Source organism: Mesocricetus auratus, unplaced genomic scaffold (assembly GCF_017639785.1).
Source record: "Mesocricetus auratus isolate SY011 unplaced genomic scaffold, BCM_Maur_2.0 Super-Scaffold_100008, whole genome shotgun sequence".
Taxonomy (NCBI): Eukaryota; Metazoa; Chordata; class Mammalia; order Rodentia; family Cricetidae; genus Mesocricetus; species Mesocricetus auratus.
Genome location: NW_024429192.1, coordinates 1,282,221 through 1,295,003, shown reverse-complemented (window position 1 = coordinate 1,295,003; position 12,783 = coordinate 1,282,221). Strand labels below are relative to the sequence as shown.

At 44.7% G+C, this 12,783-nt stretch overlaps 1 protein-coding gene across 1 annotated transcript in view; it reads right to left on the bottom strand.

The window, feature by feature from the left end:
* The window catches only part of Dscam (DS cell adhesion molecule), a 445,727-nt gene that overhangs the window by 176,488 nt on the left and 256,456 nt on the right, over nucleotides 1–12,783 (bottom strand). Inside the window, 1 exon segment of the mRNA XM_040750391.1 lies at nucleotides 1,416–1,589. Within this exon segment, the coding sequence (XP_040606325.1) occupies nucleotides 1,416–1,589 (174 nt within the window).

Sequence of the window (12,783 nt, the reverse complement as noted above, 5' to 3'; positions counted from 1 at the left end):
ATTTTAGGTGACTGTGCCACTGACCACACCCATCTTGGGTGTGGCTAGAGGCACATATGAATGAGGTAATAAAAGGTGGTGCAGGAGAGATGCATGCTCTCTTTAGGACTTCTGGCCCGGTATCGGAAGGCTGCTGATTCACCTGGGTTGCCAGTTTCTCTTTAGGTATTTTCCACAATAAATAGTTACCTCATCAAGTGTGCCGTGTATTTTTACAATAATGGACTAAAATTCTTAGTGCATAGGATAAGTACTGATCCATGTAACAAGTCTTTGAGTTACTCTTCCTCCCTTCCCCACACACAAACTCAAGTCCTCCTAAACAAATATGGCTTCTTAAATACCAATAACATCATTGAATCTCCTTAAATCAGGGAAAGTCTCCACGAAGCCTCGTTGTTGGGGGAAAATCAAAGCTTACCCATAGGAAACCAGTCACAACTGTACACAAGCTGTATGTAGCTACACAAGCGTTTGTTAATGGGTATTACTTCAGGGAGAGATGGTCCACTCTGTGTTGGTAACTTGAGTGCTCAACGACCAAAGTGTAGAGAAGACTTCACAGTGAAGAGCCCCTCCCCCACCCACTGGGTCAACAGCAGGGACCCTAAACCTGCACCTGTGTGCTCTACTCAGACTGTAGGTGAGCATGAGGAATCCAGTTGCCATCTTTACATTTTTTTTATATTTATTTATTTTACCTGGGACGGGGTAGAGGGCAAGCATGGGGAGTGGGGGGGAAATGTGGAGGGGGAGAGCATGGGAGTTGGGGGAGAGAGAGCATGGGGGTTTGGGGGGGCAGGAGGGTGGGGGAGAGCATGGGAGTGGGGGAAGAGCATATGGGGAGAGCGTGGGGGGTTTGGGGGAGAGCATGAGGGCTAGGGGGAGTACATGTACCATGGAAGTCAGAGGATAACTTGCAGGATTGACCTTCCATCCTCTCCTTCCACCATGTGGATTCTGGGGATGGGACTCAGGTTGCCAGGCTACTTTATAAAGGAAAATCTACGGTTGAGCCAGTTTTCAGTGAAATACAACAAAAACAGGCTTCCATATGGGTACCTGTAAGGTCATGCGTTGGACCTTTCCACAAGTACGATTAGTGCATTGAACAATGGGTGCTAAGGCCCGTTGATCAGTTAGGGTACCAGGGCCAGAGGCCAGTGACCTAGGGAACCAGCTCAGGGGAAGAAATGTCCTACATCCAGAGCATGGGGAGCCCCAGAGGTGGCTGCTGACAATTCACTGGCATTCTCCATTTATTTTCAAAAGTATTCCTAAAGATGAAAACTGGAGATACCAGCGACAGATAAACATGTTTTGTTTTGCTCTGAGACAAGTACGCATTGAACCAACTGTAAAACTCAGCCCCCAAAAGACCTAGGTAGGTAAAACAAAGCGTTCTTCCTCCTTACTTTTCACCGTGAGGTACATGGACTTGCTGACGTCTGCGCCCACATCGTTGCTGACCTTGCAGAGGTAGTAGCCACTGTCTTCTTCCACAACATGCTTGATCAAGAGTGAGCCATTACTCAGGACCTGGATTCTGCCATTCAGGGCAATTGGCTGGAACTGGGGGACCCCAGCACCTGGAAGAGAATCATAAAGGGAACCATGAATCCAAGGAGTGCCAGCCTGACATGTGGCTTGAGACTTCCCTCTGGGTGTGCCTGTGAAGGCATCCAGAGAGCTTTAGCAGAGAAGAGAAGGGAGAGACTCTGTGCAGGCAGGATAGTCCTATGCACTAGGATCCTAGACTGAAAACAATGGGGTGGGTGGGGGGAAAGGCCAGCTGAGTGCCATCCTTGCTTCTTATCAGCTTCTCCATCTGCTGAGGTGTAAGGAGTACCAGACACACATCCCACTGCCGTGAACTTTGCAGTGTCTACCTCATGGTAGATCATATATCAGATTGTGAGCAAAAACCAGCGTCCCTTCTTTAACTTGCTACTTGTGTTTGGTCACAGCAGTGAGACAAGAAGGAAAGGTACAATGAAAACAAACACATGAACAGAAAGATCAAGTTCATTTTGATACAAGGACTCTGAACACACCTCACACACGGGCAGTCATGGGATATGCCAAGTCACACCTTCTTTCCCGTAATATTAAAATGTCTTATTTAGAGGGAAAAAAACCCACATTTACTTAAAGTGACAGTATCTCAGAGGGTGAGGTTAACAAGGAGGAGTGCTTACACACATTCCCCCCTGCATAAAATGCCAAATTTGACGAGTACTAAGCAGCTGATCAATTAATTATTCAAAGGAATAGTAGTTAGAACAACCACTGAGTGGATGTTGCCCATCTTGTGAACAAAATTCCTTCTGTTCCTGGGATCTGATGTAGCTGCAAACGGGGGAGTGCTCTTCTGGGCACGTGCCATTTAAAACCCTCTCTTGCTGCACATGCTGGAGGCTACAAAGAGAAGCACAATGGCATGCACTCCTTACATTTGGCTGTCACAGTGGGGAACCACAGTACACTGTCAATAGCATAGGACTCTTGTTGGTGTATGTAAGTCTGGTCATTGAGTGGAGAAGAGTATTAAGACACCATTCCCCAGGAGTGCTTGCAGGGGTAGACGCTAGGACCACTGGGCCTCATGAAAGGTCTAGATGAAACTATCTAGTACAGAATGGGTCCTAGGAATAACACAAGAGAAGATGACCCTGTTGGATGTCTGAGCAAAGAGTAGCGCGGGATGACCTGTCACACCGACAGGGGTGTGAGTAAAAGGTGTAGCCCAGGCCATGTGGATCTCCCTGTGGCCTCTCTTCTCTACCCTGTGAGATTTTAGGTGGAGATTCAGCTCAAGAGCTGATCTGATTTTCCTAGAGAAAGCTCACAGTGTGGGCCAAAAATAAACTCCAAATGGGAGCTTTAGGGTCCCTGGCCTCAGAAAAGGCCTGGAGCTGACCGGATCTGCTATGTTCACTTTCTTTCACTGGCATCTTCCAGCACTACACCCAATAACACTGGACTACATACACTGGCTGTTCTTCCCCAAGGATTTCTGCTCCTGGGACCTCAGATCTGGGTCTGAATCTCTCCAGAGAGACCATGGAAATGAATACTGTTTCTGAGAGCTCTTCCGCAGCAGCGAGTAAGAACAAACAGGATCCCTGCACGGGTGGCTTCTCTCAAGACAGAACTTCAGGAGAGGACGTGTAGCAACTTGAATTAAGAAGCTGGAAGGGGGCTAGAGAGACGACTCAGTTGGTAAAAAGCGCTTGCTATGCAAGCGTGGGACCTGATTGATTCCTAGCATCTACTCACAATGTAAGGTCCAGGGTGTGTTCCTGTAATCCCAACACTGAAGAGGCAAAGACGGAGATGGAGGATCCCTGGGGTGCATTGGGACTGGGCAGTCACACATTCAATGAGAAATCCTTCTGGGGCAATAAGGTAGACGGAGCAATTCGGGAATATATTCAGTGTTGACTTCTGGCCTCTACGTGTTAGCGTGTGTACACACACATGCACAAACACACGAATGTTAAGTAATCAAGTCCCCCCCCCCCACACCAATGGCAGTGCTGGTGACAGCATCCTAAGATGATGACCCAGAAAAAAAACCCAGAAGGACTCTGATCCGGTTAACAAAAGGATCCCTTTTGGGTAAATAGAAATCTAAACTCAGCATTTTTCAGGAACCTCACAAGGCAGGTTTTTGTTTTTCGTCTACCTCTGGCAAAAGTCTTCTAAACCCTGATTAGCACAAACAGCCCACAACAGATCTAAGTACTCACACTGTCTCCAGGACTATTCTAGTGGCCCTGCCACCTCTCTGCTACCTGCCCTGACAGAACTGACAAGGCTTCCCTTCCTTACCCAGCTGCTATTCTCTACCCTCCAGGGCAGCCTCTGCTTTTGCTGTGCTCACTTACAATAAACACATGCAAACAATGCACACACACACACACATCACACACACACACACACACCCACATACACACACAAGCTCACACACATACACAAACACACACATCACACACACATACACACGAACTCACACACACATACACAGACACACACATCACACACACACAAATATACACACATATACACAGACACACACATATCACACACATACACAGACATACACCCACAAACATACACACAGAAACACAGACACAGACATACACACACACCTACGCACACCCCCACACACACACAGGTGAAAGATGTTCTACTTCTGCTAAGGATGAAGGAAGCCAGAAAAGGAAACTGTGGGTGTACTCAGGATCACAATTCTAATTTCTTTAGAGTGGATCTGAACACTGAGGTCCCAGGCAACTAGGTAAACATTACAGAGAAGTAAAATGATACTTAGAAATGAGATATGAGCTCTGTGGAGTAATTTACCTTTAGCACAGGACATAGTGAAGAGGTCAGAGGTATGAAACAGGGTGGAAGGGAAGGACTGGGGGGAAGCTGTGACCTACTTCAGTCTCCCCTTTGGACCAGAAACTACCAGAAAACTATGTGACTTAACCCTCAATAAAGCAAAGAGAAAGAGACATAGGAGAAACAGAACTATATCAGCAGCAGAGGAAACCACTGGGCAGAGGCCTAAATAAGACCTTACTAATTTGCATAAACAGATGGGAGAGATTCAGATGAAATATCAAAACTATTAAAAAGAGACAAAGTAATAGAGAAGAAAATGCAACTATTATGTGTGCAAAATATATTCATGAAGCTTATTAGCAGAGTGGACACAGAAGAGGAAATGACTAGGTCAGCAGAATTTATCTCCATTGTGCAACAAAGGAGGGAATGTACATGAACTCATTCAAGACTCTCAAAAACTTGCATAGTCTGGGTAAGTTATTGTCTTAGAAGGAGAAGAGAAAAAGAGGTGGATTATAGAAATACTTTCTAAATAATAAAATTTAATACCAATATCAATTGATATGATTTAATGAACGTTTATAGAGCTCCACACTCAGCAATAGCAGGACAGGTAAGTTGCAACTGACGCTGAAGCAATCCCTACAAGAGATGAGAGTGCTGAGCACCAAGAGACGGTGTTCCTGAGCACCAAGAGACAAACAAACAAAAACAAGACAACTGAAGTAGGGAAGGCAGCTATGAACCAATGTCTTCTGGGAAAGGCAAGGCTGATGTACACACAGCATCTTTGGCCACCTGTACAGACAAGCACAGGACCAGTTCTTCTGAAAAGTCCAGCACTGAGTGGAAAGCAGCTCTCAAGGCTCACATTCAGCTACTGGAAGTTAATGGCTGCTGAGATGAAACAGAGTCATTTTTCTTTGTGGTTGTGGTTGCTAATAGGTTGACCCTGTTACATTGAATGGCTTCATGCTCACTCACACAAGGTCAGCACTGGACTCAGGGCCTATTAATAATAGCTCTTTAGAAAGCAGATGTCAAGTTGGAAGGAAGAGGGTTTGCTGGGACAGGGAGAGTTGGAGAGAGTTAGTAGGGGTGGATAAGATAAAATACATTGTATACATGTATGAAAACATTAAAGAATAATAATAGTATTTTTTGATGAAGGGGAAATCCCTCAATTTTTTTATTCAAGTGCTTCAATGTAGTCCAGTCTTTTACAAGTATTATTTGTGTGTATTTGTGTATGTGCATGAATATACAGGCCATTGCATGGGTGTGGAGGTCAGAGGACAATTTATGGGAATTCTCTCTTCTGTGTGCATCCCAGGGATCAAACTCGGGCCATCGGGATTGGCAGCATTCACTCTCTCCCACTGAACCATCTCACGGGCCTTTGTTCCATGTTTTGAAAATCTGTTAAAGGCTATTGGTGTTTTACTCCAACTGCAGTGAAATTGAGAGCTACATCCAATGTAATGCACATGAGCTAAAATCTGAGCTGAGGAGAGATTTTCTCAAGCACATGGTGTGTGTGTGTGTGTGTGTGTGTGTGTGTGCACCTGTGTGAGTACACACACACTGTGTGTGTTCATGTACATGTATGAGTGTGGAGTATGTACATGTGTGTGAATACACACACACACCAGGCTGGAAATGAAGGCATTTCAAAAAGCATTGAAATTTATAAGCTGTGTAACACTTTATTTTAAAAATTCTCAAAATCTGGAGTGAAACTCTGGCGGGCTTTGAAAGAGAAGATCATACAGATCAATAACACATACCTTATACATCTTCCTCAAAGAATTCTCACTAGAAAAATACTTTAAGTGGTGAGAACATTTATGCAGAAGAATTACAAGATAGATAATGGAAGAGGATGATCTATTAATTCCTATCTAGCTGGATATGAGCCTGTGCATTATTTAAAAGATCTAATGAAGATGGAAATAAAGCCTAAGTGCATTTGAATAACATTAAATCTTTGCTTCCTTGGGGAGAAAAAACGAGCCAAGTTGAAGGTTTTTAGCATGTGCTGCTCTGAGCATGCCTGCCACAGGGAGCAAGAGTTTGCCACCAGCCAGTCAGTCCACCGAGAGGACCACAGACCCAAGGGCTGGCACTCATCAGATGCGAGGAAGTGGACTTCAGTATGGCTTCATTGAATTCTCTGCACTCTCATTTAGAGTTATCATTACTCCAAAGAGTGGAACATAGATTGGTGTGTGAATTCTGAAATTGGCAATTTTCTTAGCATAAGGTATGCACCTTGTGACCATGCATGTCATCGCCAGGAGACGAACAGTTGGTAGCAGTGGTTGGTGATAAAGAGCTGTCAATTTTCTGTGGCTAGCTGTAGTCCAGCTGTGACAGCTCTAAATTTCATCACAAGAAACGGAATGTTAAAGCATTTTGTAAGTCCCAGACTGGATTCCCAATGATGTTAACACCCAGGCAACCTTCCCTATGTACTGGGAAGCTACACCTTACTGCGTATAATGGGAAGCTATGCCTAGCTGTGTGCCTGGGTGCTGAGGTTGCAGGAATAACACTTAAGAGAACAGCACAAGAAGTAGGTGTTTAACTAGGTTCCTGTTTCCTCCCTCTCTCAAGTTTTGCTGATTGCAGAGAGATCACTTGTCTGGGTGTCTGAAAACCTCCCATTCATGTGACCTAGCCAGTGGGGCCTGTAGACAAATGACTGACTCTCTTTGCACCTTTACACAGAAGAAATACTTACATATAAGATTGTGACCAAGGAAAATGAGCTTACAAAAAATGTGAATGTAAAGACCTACAATTATATTCAGAAAAAAATTGTTCCAAGAGTACATTAGTAACTGGCTATCAGGGTGGAGGGATGGATCAGGTAGATTGAAACACAGCACAGTGGGGGCAGGGGGAGTCTTGGTCCTCTTGACCATATCCCAGTGGAAGGCTGCACACTATTTCTTCTGCCCTCCAAGGATCAGAGTACATCCCTTTCATCCTTGTGGAGAGGGGGGTGTTTCCTTGAAGAGTGAGCAGTTTTCACCTCAAAGAGAAGTTTCCTTTCCTTGAAAATAGTTGGTAGGCTTCGGGAGTATCCCTCAGCGATAGGCTATGGTATGGAAGTGTAAGATAAAAAGAGTCTTTCATCCCCAAGTTGCTTTTGGTCATGGTGTTTATCACAGCAACAGAAAGCGAACGAAGACCCACCGCAGTCGCCAGGCTCCGGTCTCTAAATTATGAGTGAGGGGAAGTTCAAAATGGCATGGAAGGAGCAAGGGAGGAGAATCCAGCCTTCACCTCCACAGGCTGTTCTCCTTCACAGGCCGTGCATGGGGATGCAGGCAAATGCTGTGTGTAAGATTATTAGTCCCCTTGAGGATTGTCTGCAAACCACAGCTGCAGACATGGATAGCTTCCCAAGGTGCCCACATTTCTCAAGTAACCACAGGACAGCTTTCTTTCTCCATCTCTCCTAAGATGCTGTGCACTCAAACCCTCCCATATTAAATTCTTACATAGCACAGTACCACATATACCAACTGCAACAGCATCTAGGCAGTTTTCTCTTCAAATCTGAAGTTGTGTTCAGTGGGCAGTTCAACCACCTATCTTTAATTCCATTTTTTTTCCTGTGAAGAAACTTATCCACTTAAGATGATGAAGCTTCCGTGGAGTCTTCTCAGAGTTTTCTCTGGCTTGGGAGAGAGTCTGGCACTCCTGTGTCCTGGTTGTAATTGTGCATCTTATAGGAAGGAATTGTTTCTTTATTCCAGAGATGCAAAACTGGCTCTGGATTCAATCAGCATAACATTAAACTCTGAGGCAGTCACATCCAGCACTTGCTGATGTGGCCTGTGACAAGGCGGAAGTGGAGGTGGCTAGATATGGTGGATGCCACCTCTGCTTGGCAGTGGGACTCCGAGAAGTCCTGCACCTGCATCCCTTGGCCACGATCTGCGCCATGCATGTGCTGGATAGGTTTATGTCAACTTGACACAAGCTAAAGTAATCTGAGGGTAGGGAACCTTGTTAAAAAGTACTCCTCCATAACATTTGTCTAAAGGCAAGCCTATAGGTCATTTATTTAATTAGTAATTGATGGTGGGGGGCCAGTCAATGATGGGTGGTACCATCCCTGGGCAGATTGTCTTGGGTTCCATAAGAAAGCAGGTTGAGCAAACTATGCAGAGCAAGGCAGCAAACAGCACCCTCCATCGCTTCTGCATCAGCTCCTGCCTTCAGGTTCCTGTCCTGTTTGAGTTGCTGTTCTTCTGACTTCTTTGGATGATGAACAGCAACACAGAAGTGTAAGTGAGAAAAAAAAACAAGCAAAAGCTCCTTTCTTCCCCCAAGTTGTTCTTGTTATGGTGTGTCGTTACAACAGCCCATACGAACCCTAAGGCAACATACCTACAAAAAGTCTTTCCAAATATTTGTGTTTGATATGGCCGCCTCTACCCACTAGAGAGTTTCTGGAGAAAGAACACAAGAAGAGGAAACCTGGAGGAATGGGAGAAGAAAGGAGGTGAAGTCCGTCTGGAAGCCTGGACTGGTTGAGCTGGGAGCCTCTTGAGGTTAGACAACTGCTGGAAGTCTACAGGGGAAGAGTAGACAACTGTTGGAAGCCTACAGGGATGGGGAAAGAAGAGAAGCATAGCTACAGAGAAGACAGGCAGGAAAAGAAGGGTCCCAGACAAAAACAGCTCGAGGGAGAAAGGGTATATCTTGGCTTACAGTTTCAGAGGGTCAGTGTCCACCATAGCTAGGAAAGGTATGGAAACAGGGAGGGAAGATGAGAGAGTAGAAGCAGGAAACTGGACCATTCTCAGCACCCATTCCCATTCTCATAAAGAGAACAAAAGCAGGACCAGGGTGTAAGCCCTCAAAGCTCACCTCCAGTGATGTACTTCCTTGAGCCAGGCTCCTTCTCCTACTTCTTACAACCTGCCCAGACAGCCCCGCCACCTGGGAACCAAGTGTCCGAGTACGTGAGCCTGTGAGGGACAATTCACGACTAGACCGCAGCACCATCCTGGTTTGTACACTGTGTGTGCGCCAAGCAAAAGAGACTTGGAAGTCTAAATGAAGGATGTCCTGGCCTCCCTTTTATCAAGATGGGCAAGGGCAAGGGTCCATTGCTGGCAAGACCTTTCACTCATAAAACCAGAGAGGAAGTGATAAAACTGTAGGTAGTAGCCATTGCATGTTTCCTCCAACCCCCCAAAAACCCCAACAACAATGGGAATGGGCATGCAATTACCAATTCCTAAATGGAAATACTAACTACAGTACTGATATGAAGTCTTTACATTCTAATGCAATTTTAGTCAACCTTGAAATTTACAAGTCTCCAAGTTTTCCCGAATAAATTCTCAGAAACGTGATTTCCTTTAGTAAATCATTCACGTAGGAAGAAAAAAAAGTCAAGCAAAGGAGCCCAGATGAGGCAACAGAGATGTACTTGAAAATAAGTGTGGGTGGGTGGATGGGGGGGTGACATCACTAGGGTGTCAACCCTCATAGCACTGGTGCTGGGGCAAGAATGGGCAGCTCAGTTCAACTGAGAGAGGGTTAAACTAGAGTCCCATGTTCACATGCTAGTACAGGTGACAGGTGATGCAACAGTTTAAGCCACTGGGAAGAGCTTAACCTTTTTAATACGCCATGTTAGGTATCTGGCTAACTGCAGAGTATTGATGATTCTGTCCATGACCATAACAACAGGTAACATTTGCTGACCAACTGCTCTCAGACAGATGCTTTCTATGAGTTTTCTCACTACATCATCACCATGTATATTGAGCAGAGGTGCAGATGGTGAGACAGGGAGGATAGGTGCTGCCATCTTGGCCAGCAGTGACAAAGTAGGGTCAAATCTGATAAGGCAAAAATCTACCTCAAGGAGTAGTGAGTACAGGCTAGGTGTGAGCTTCTGAATCAGACAGGAAGCTTTGAGTACAAGTACCATGTGCTTGTACGAAGCAATTTCTTTCTAGTCACACGAACATTTTTTTAGTATTCTTCCAGATTCCAAGGTCTAAGGATGGTATTATAGGAAAAAAATGGAAGAAGGGAAATTTCGCCAGAAAAATATGTGTGAGTTACATGTGTACTAGATAGTCATTTGTCTATAGAGAGTGAATTGTCAGCCGTTAAAATGGTAGGAAGGAAGCAGAGAGCAAAATGATGCTGTGAAAAACAAGTTGCAGATTTCACAAAAGATCAGAGGTTTTGCTAGAGAAAATGATAGAAACTGGAAAATATCAAATTAAAATGAGAACACATGAACAACAATACATCAGAGAGAAAAGTGACAGCTGCAGGTGACAGGGGGTGATGTCTGACAATGGAACTGGGAGATTATAGAGAAGATTGAAGAGTATGAAAAGAATAAATATTTATAACAAAAAACTCACAAAAATTCTAGAGATAAAAAACGACTTGAGTTCAGATTAAACAAGCATATCACATCTATAGAAAAAGTGACCCCACATGGACGACACCAGGGAAACACTATAAACATCTTGACTTCACATTGACTGCTTGGTGCACACGAGAAAAAGACCAAGAGTCTTTGAAAGGAAAACAAGGCAGCAACACCCTCTTCCACAGCAGGGTATATGAGCCACCAACCTACCAGGTGACTGGTGCTTTGTAGTGAAAGGGTAGATGGGAGAGCTTGGATGGCTCTCCCAGAAAATGCTGTGCCGAGGGAGCTGAGGGACAAAAAACTAAATCAGGACGGGTGGGGCCTGTGGTTCCAGGGTGAGATGAAGAAAAGAGGATACGTAGATGAGGGGAAAGTACTCATCAGAAAGGAAGGAAGGAAGGAAGGAAGGAAGGAAGGAAGGAAGGAAGGAAGGAGAGAGAAGTACAGGAGAGAGAGAGAGGCAGAAAGACAGGCTCAGAGACAGACAGACACAGAGACATATGCAGGAAATAGAAGAAAAGATGATGTAGAAGAGGAGGAGACTAGAGCAAGGAAGAAAGGAAAGAAAAAAGAGGAAGGCAGAGAGAAGTGAAGTGAAGGAAGAAACAGTGAGAGAGGGAGGAAAGGAGAGAGAAGTAGAGGAGGGACAGACTGAGGGACAGACACAGAGACAGAGACAGAGAGAAAAGTCATAGAAGAGAAGAGGAGATGGACAAAGAGGAGGAGAGTGGAGAAGGAAGAGAGAAAGCAAAGAAGAAAGAGAAAGGGAGAGAGGCAGAGAGGAGGAAGAGTAAAGGAATAACTGGGAGAGAAAGGGCAAAGACTGGGGCACATTTCCAATGCCCTCTTTTTACACACACACACACACACGCACACACACACACACACACACACACAGTCTGCCAGCTAAAGAAAGCCATCTTTCAACACCTTGTCTTCCCACCCTGCTTCAAGCCTCGTTGTGACATATGTTTCTGAGCAGGTCTCGTGTGTTTCACGCCTCTTTCCCATCTGACTTGGGCATACACCAGCACCAGTGTAGTCCTGTGATGGCATGGGCTTCTCTGGCTGCCTCTAACTATACAGAGTAGAGAGTACATCATCACCACCGGAGCAAGGAGCCCATGCCCCTTGGCAAAGCTTTATGCTCATAGTGATTGACAGAGGAGTTGAACCCTTGCAATATCCTGTCACCTACTTTGCTCCAGACACTGTGTCCCCCACTGATGTTTCTGGAACATTCCAAGCATCATACCTGTGATGGATAATCTTCATTGTCAATTTGATTATGTCTAGAATTAACTGAAACACAAGTTTCTGGGTGTGATTATAAAAGATTTTTTTGAGACGTATTCTTTGAATTTCTGGTAGAATTCTACACTGAAACCATTTGGCCCTGGGCTTTTTTGTTGTTGTTGGAAGATTTTTGATGACTGATTCTATTTCACTAGGGCATTATAGGTCTTTTAAATTGCTTATCTGTTCTTGATTCAATTTTCGGGGGCCTGCCTCTTCCTGAGAAACTATGCAGGAGGAGTAGATTAGGGGTGGTATGGAGGAGAGGAAGGGGGAGAGGAGGCTATGGTCAGGCTACAGAATTAATTAATTAATTAGTTAATAATTTAAACAGACTTTTTATGAATATGAGTATTCATATATATGTGTAAAACCTGTGTGCCTCGTGCCCACAGAGTCAAAAGGCAGAGCGGATCCCCCAGGACTGGAGTTACATATGGTTATGAGAGATCACACAGGGGTGCTGGGCACTAAACCTGGATCTTCTGGAAGAGAAACCAGCACTCTCAGTCTTAGAACCAAATCTTCAGCCCTGTGCTCTGTTATATGTAAGGGAACTGGACTTTCGTCCCTACTGATTATCCCGACTACTTGAAAAAAATTTCCATTATCAACATAGTTTTTTACTGTGGTATCTTTATGGCTTCATCAAAATAATAACACAAATATTGTTCTACTGCACTGGAAACCATTAAGAATCAGGCATA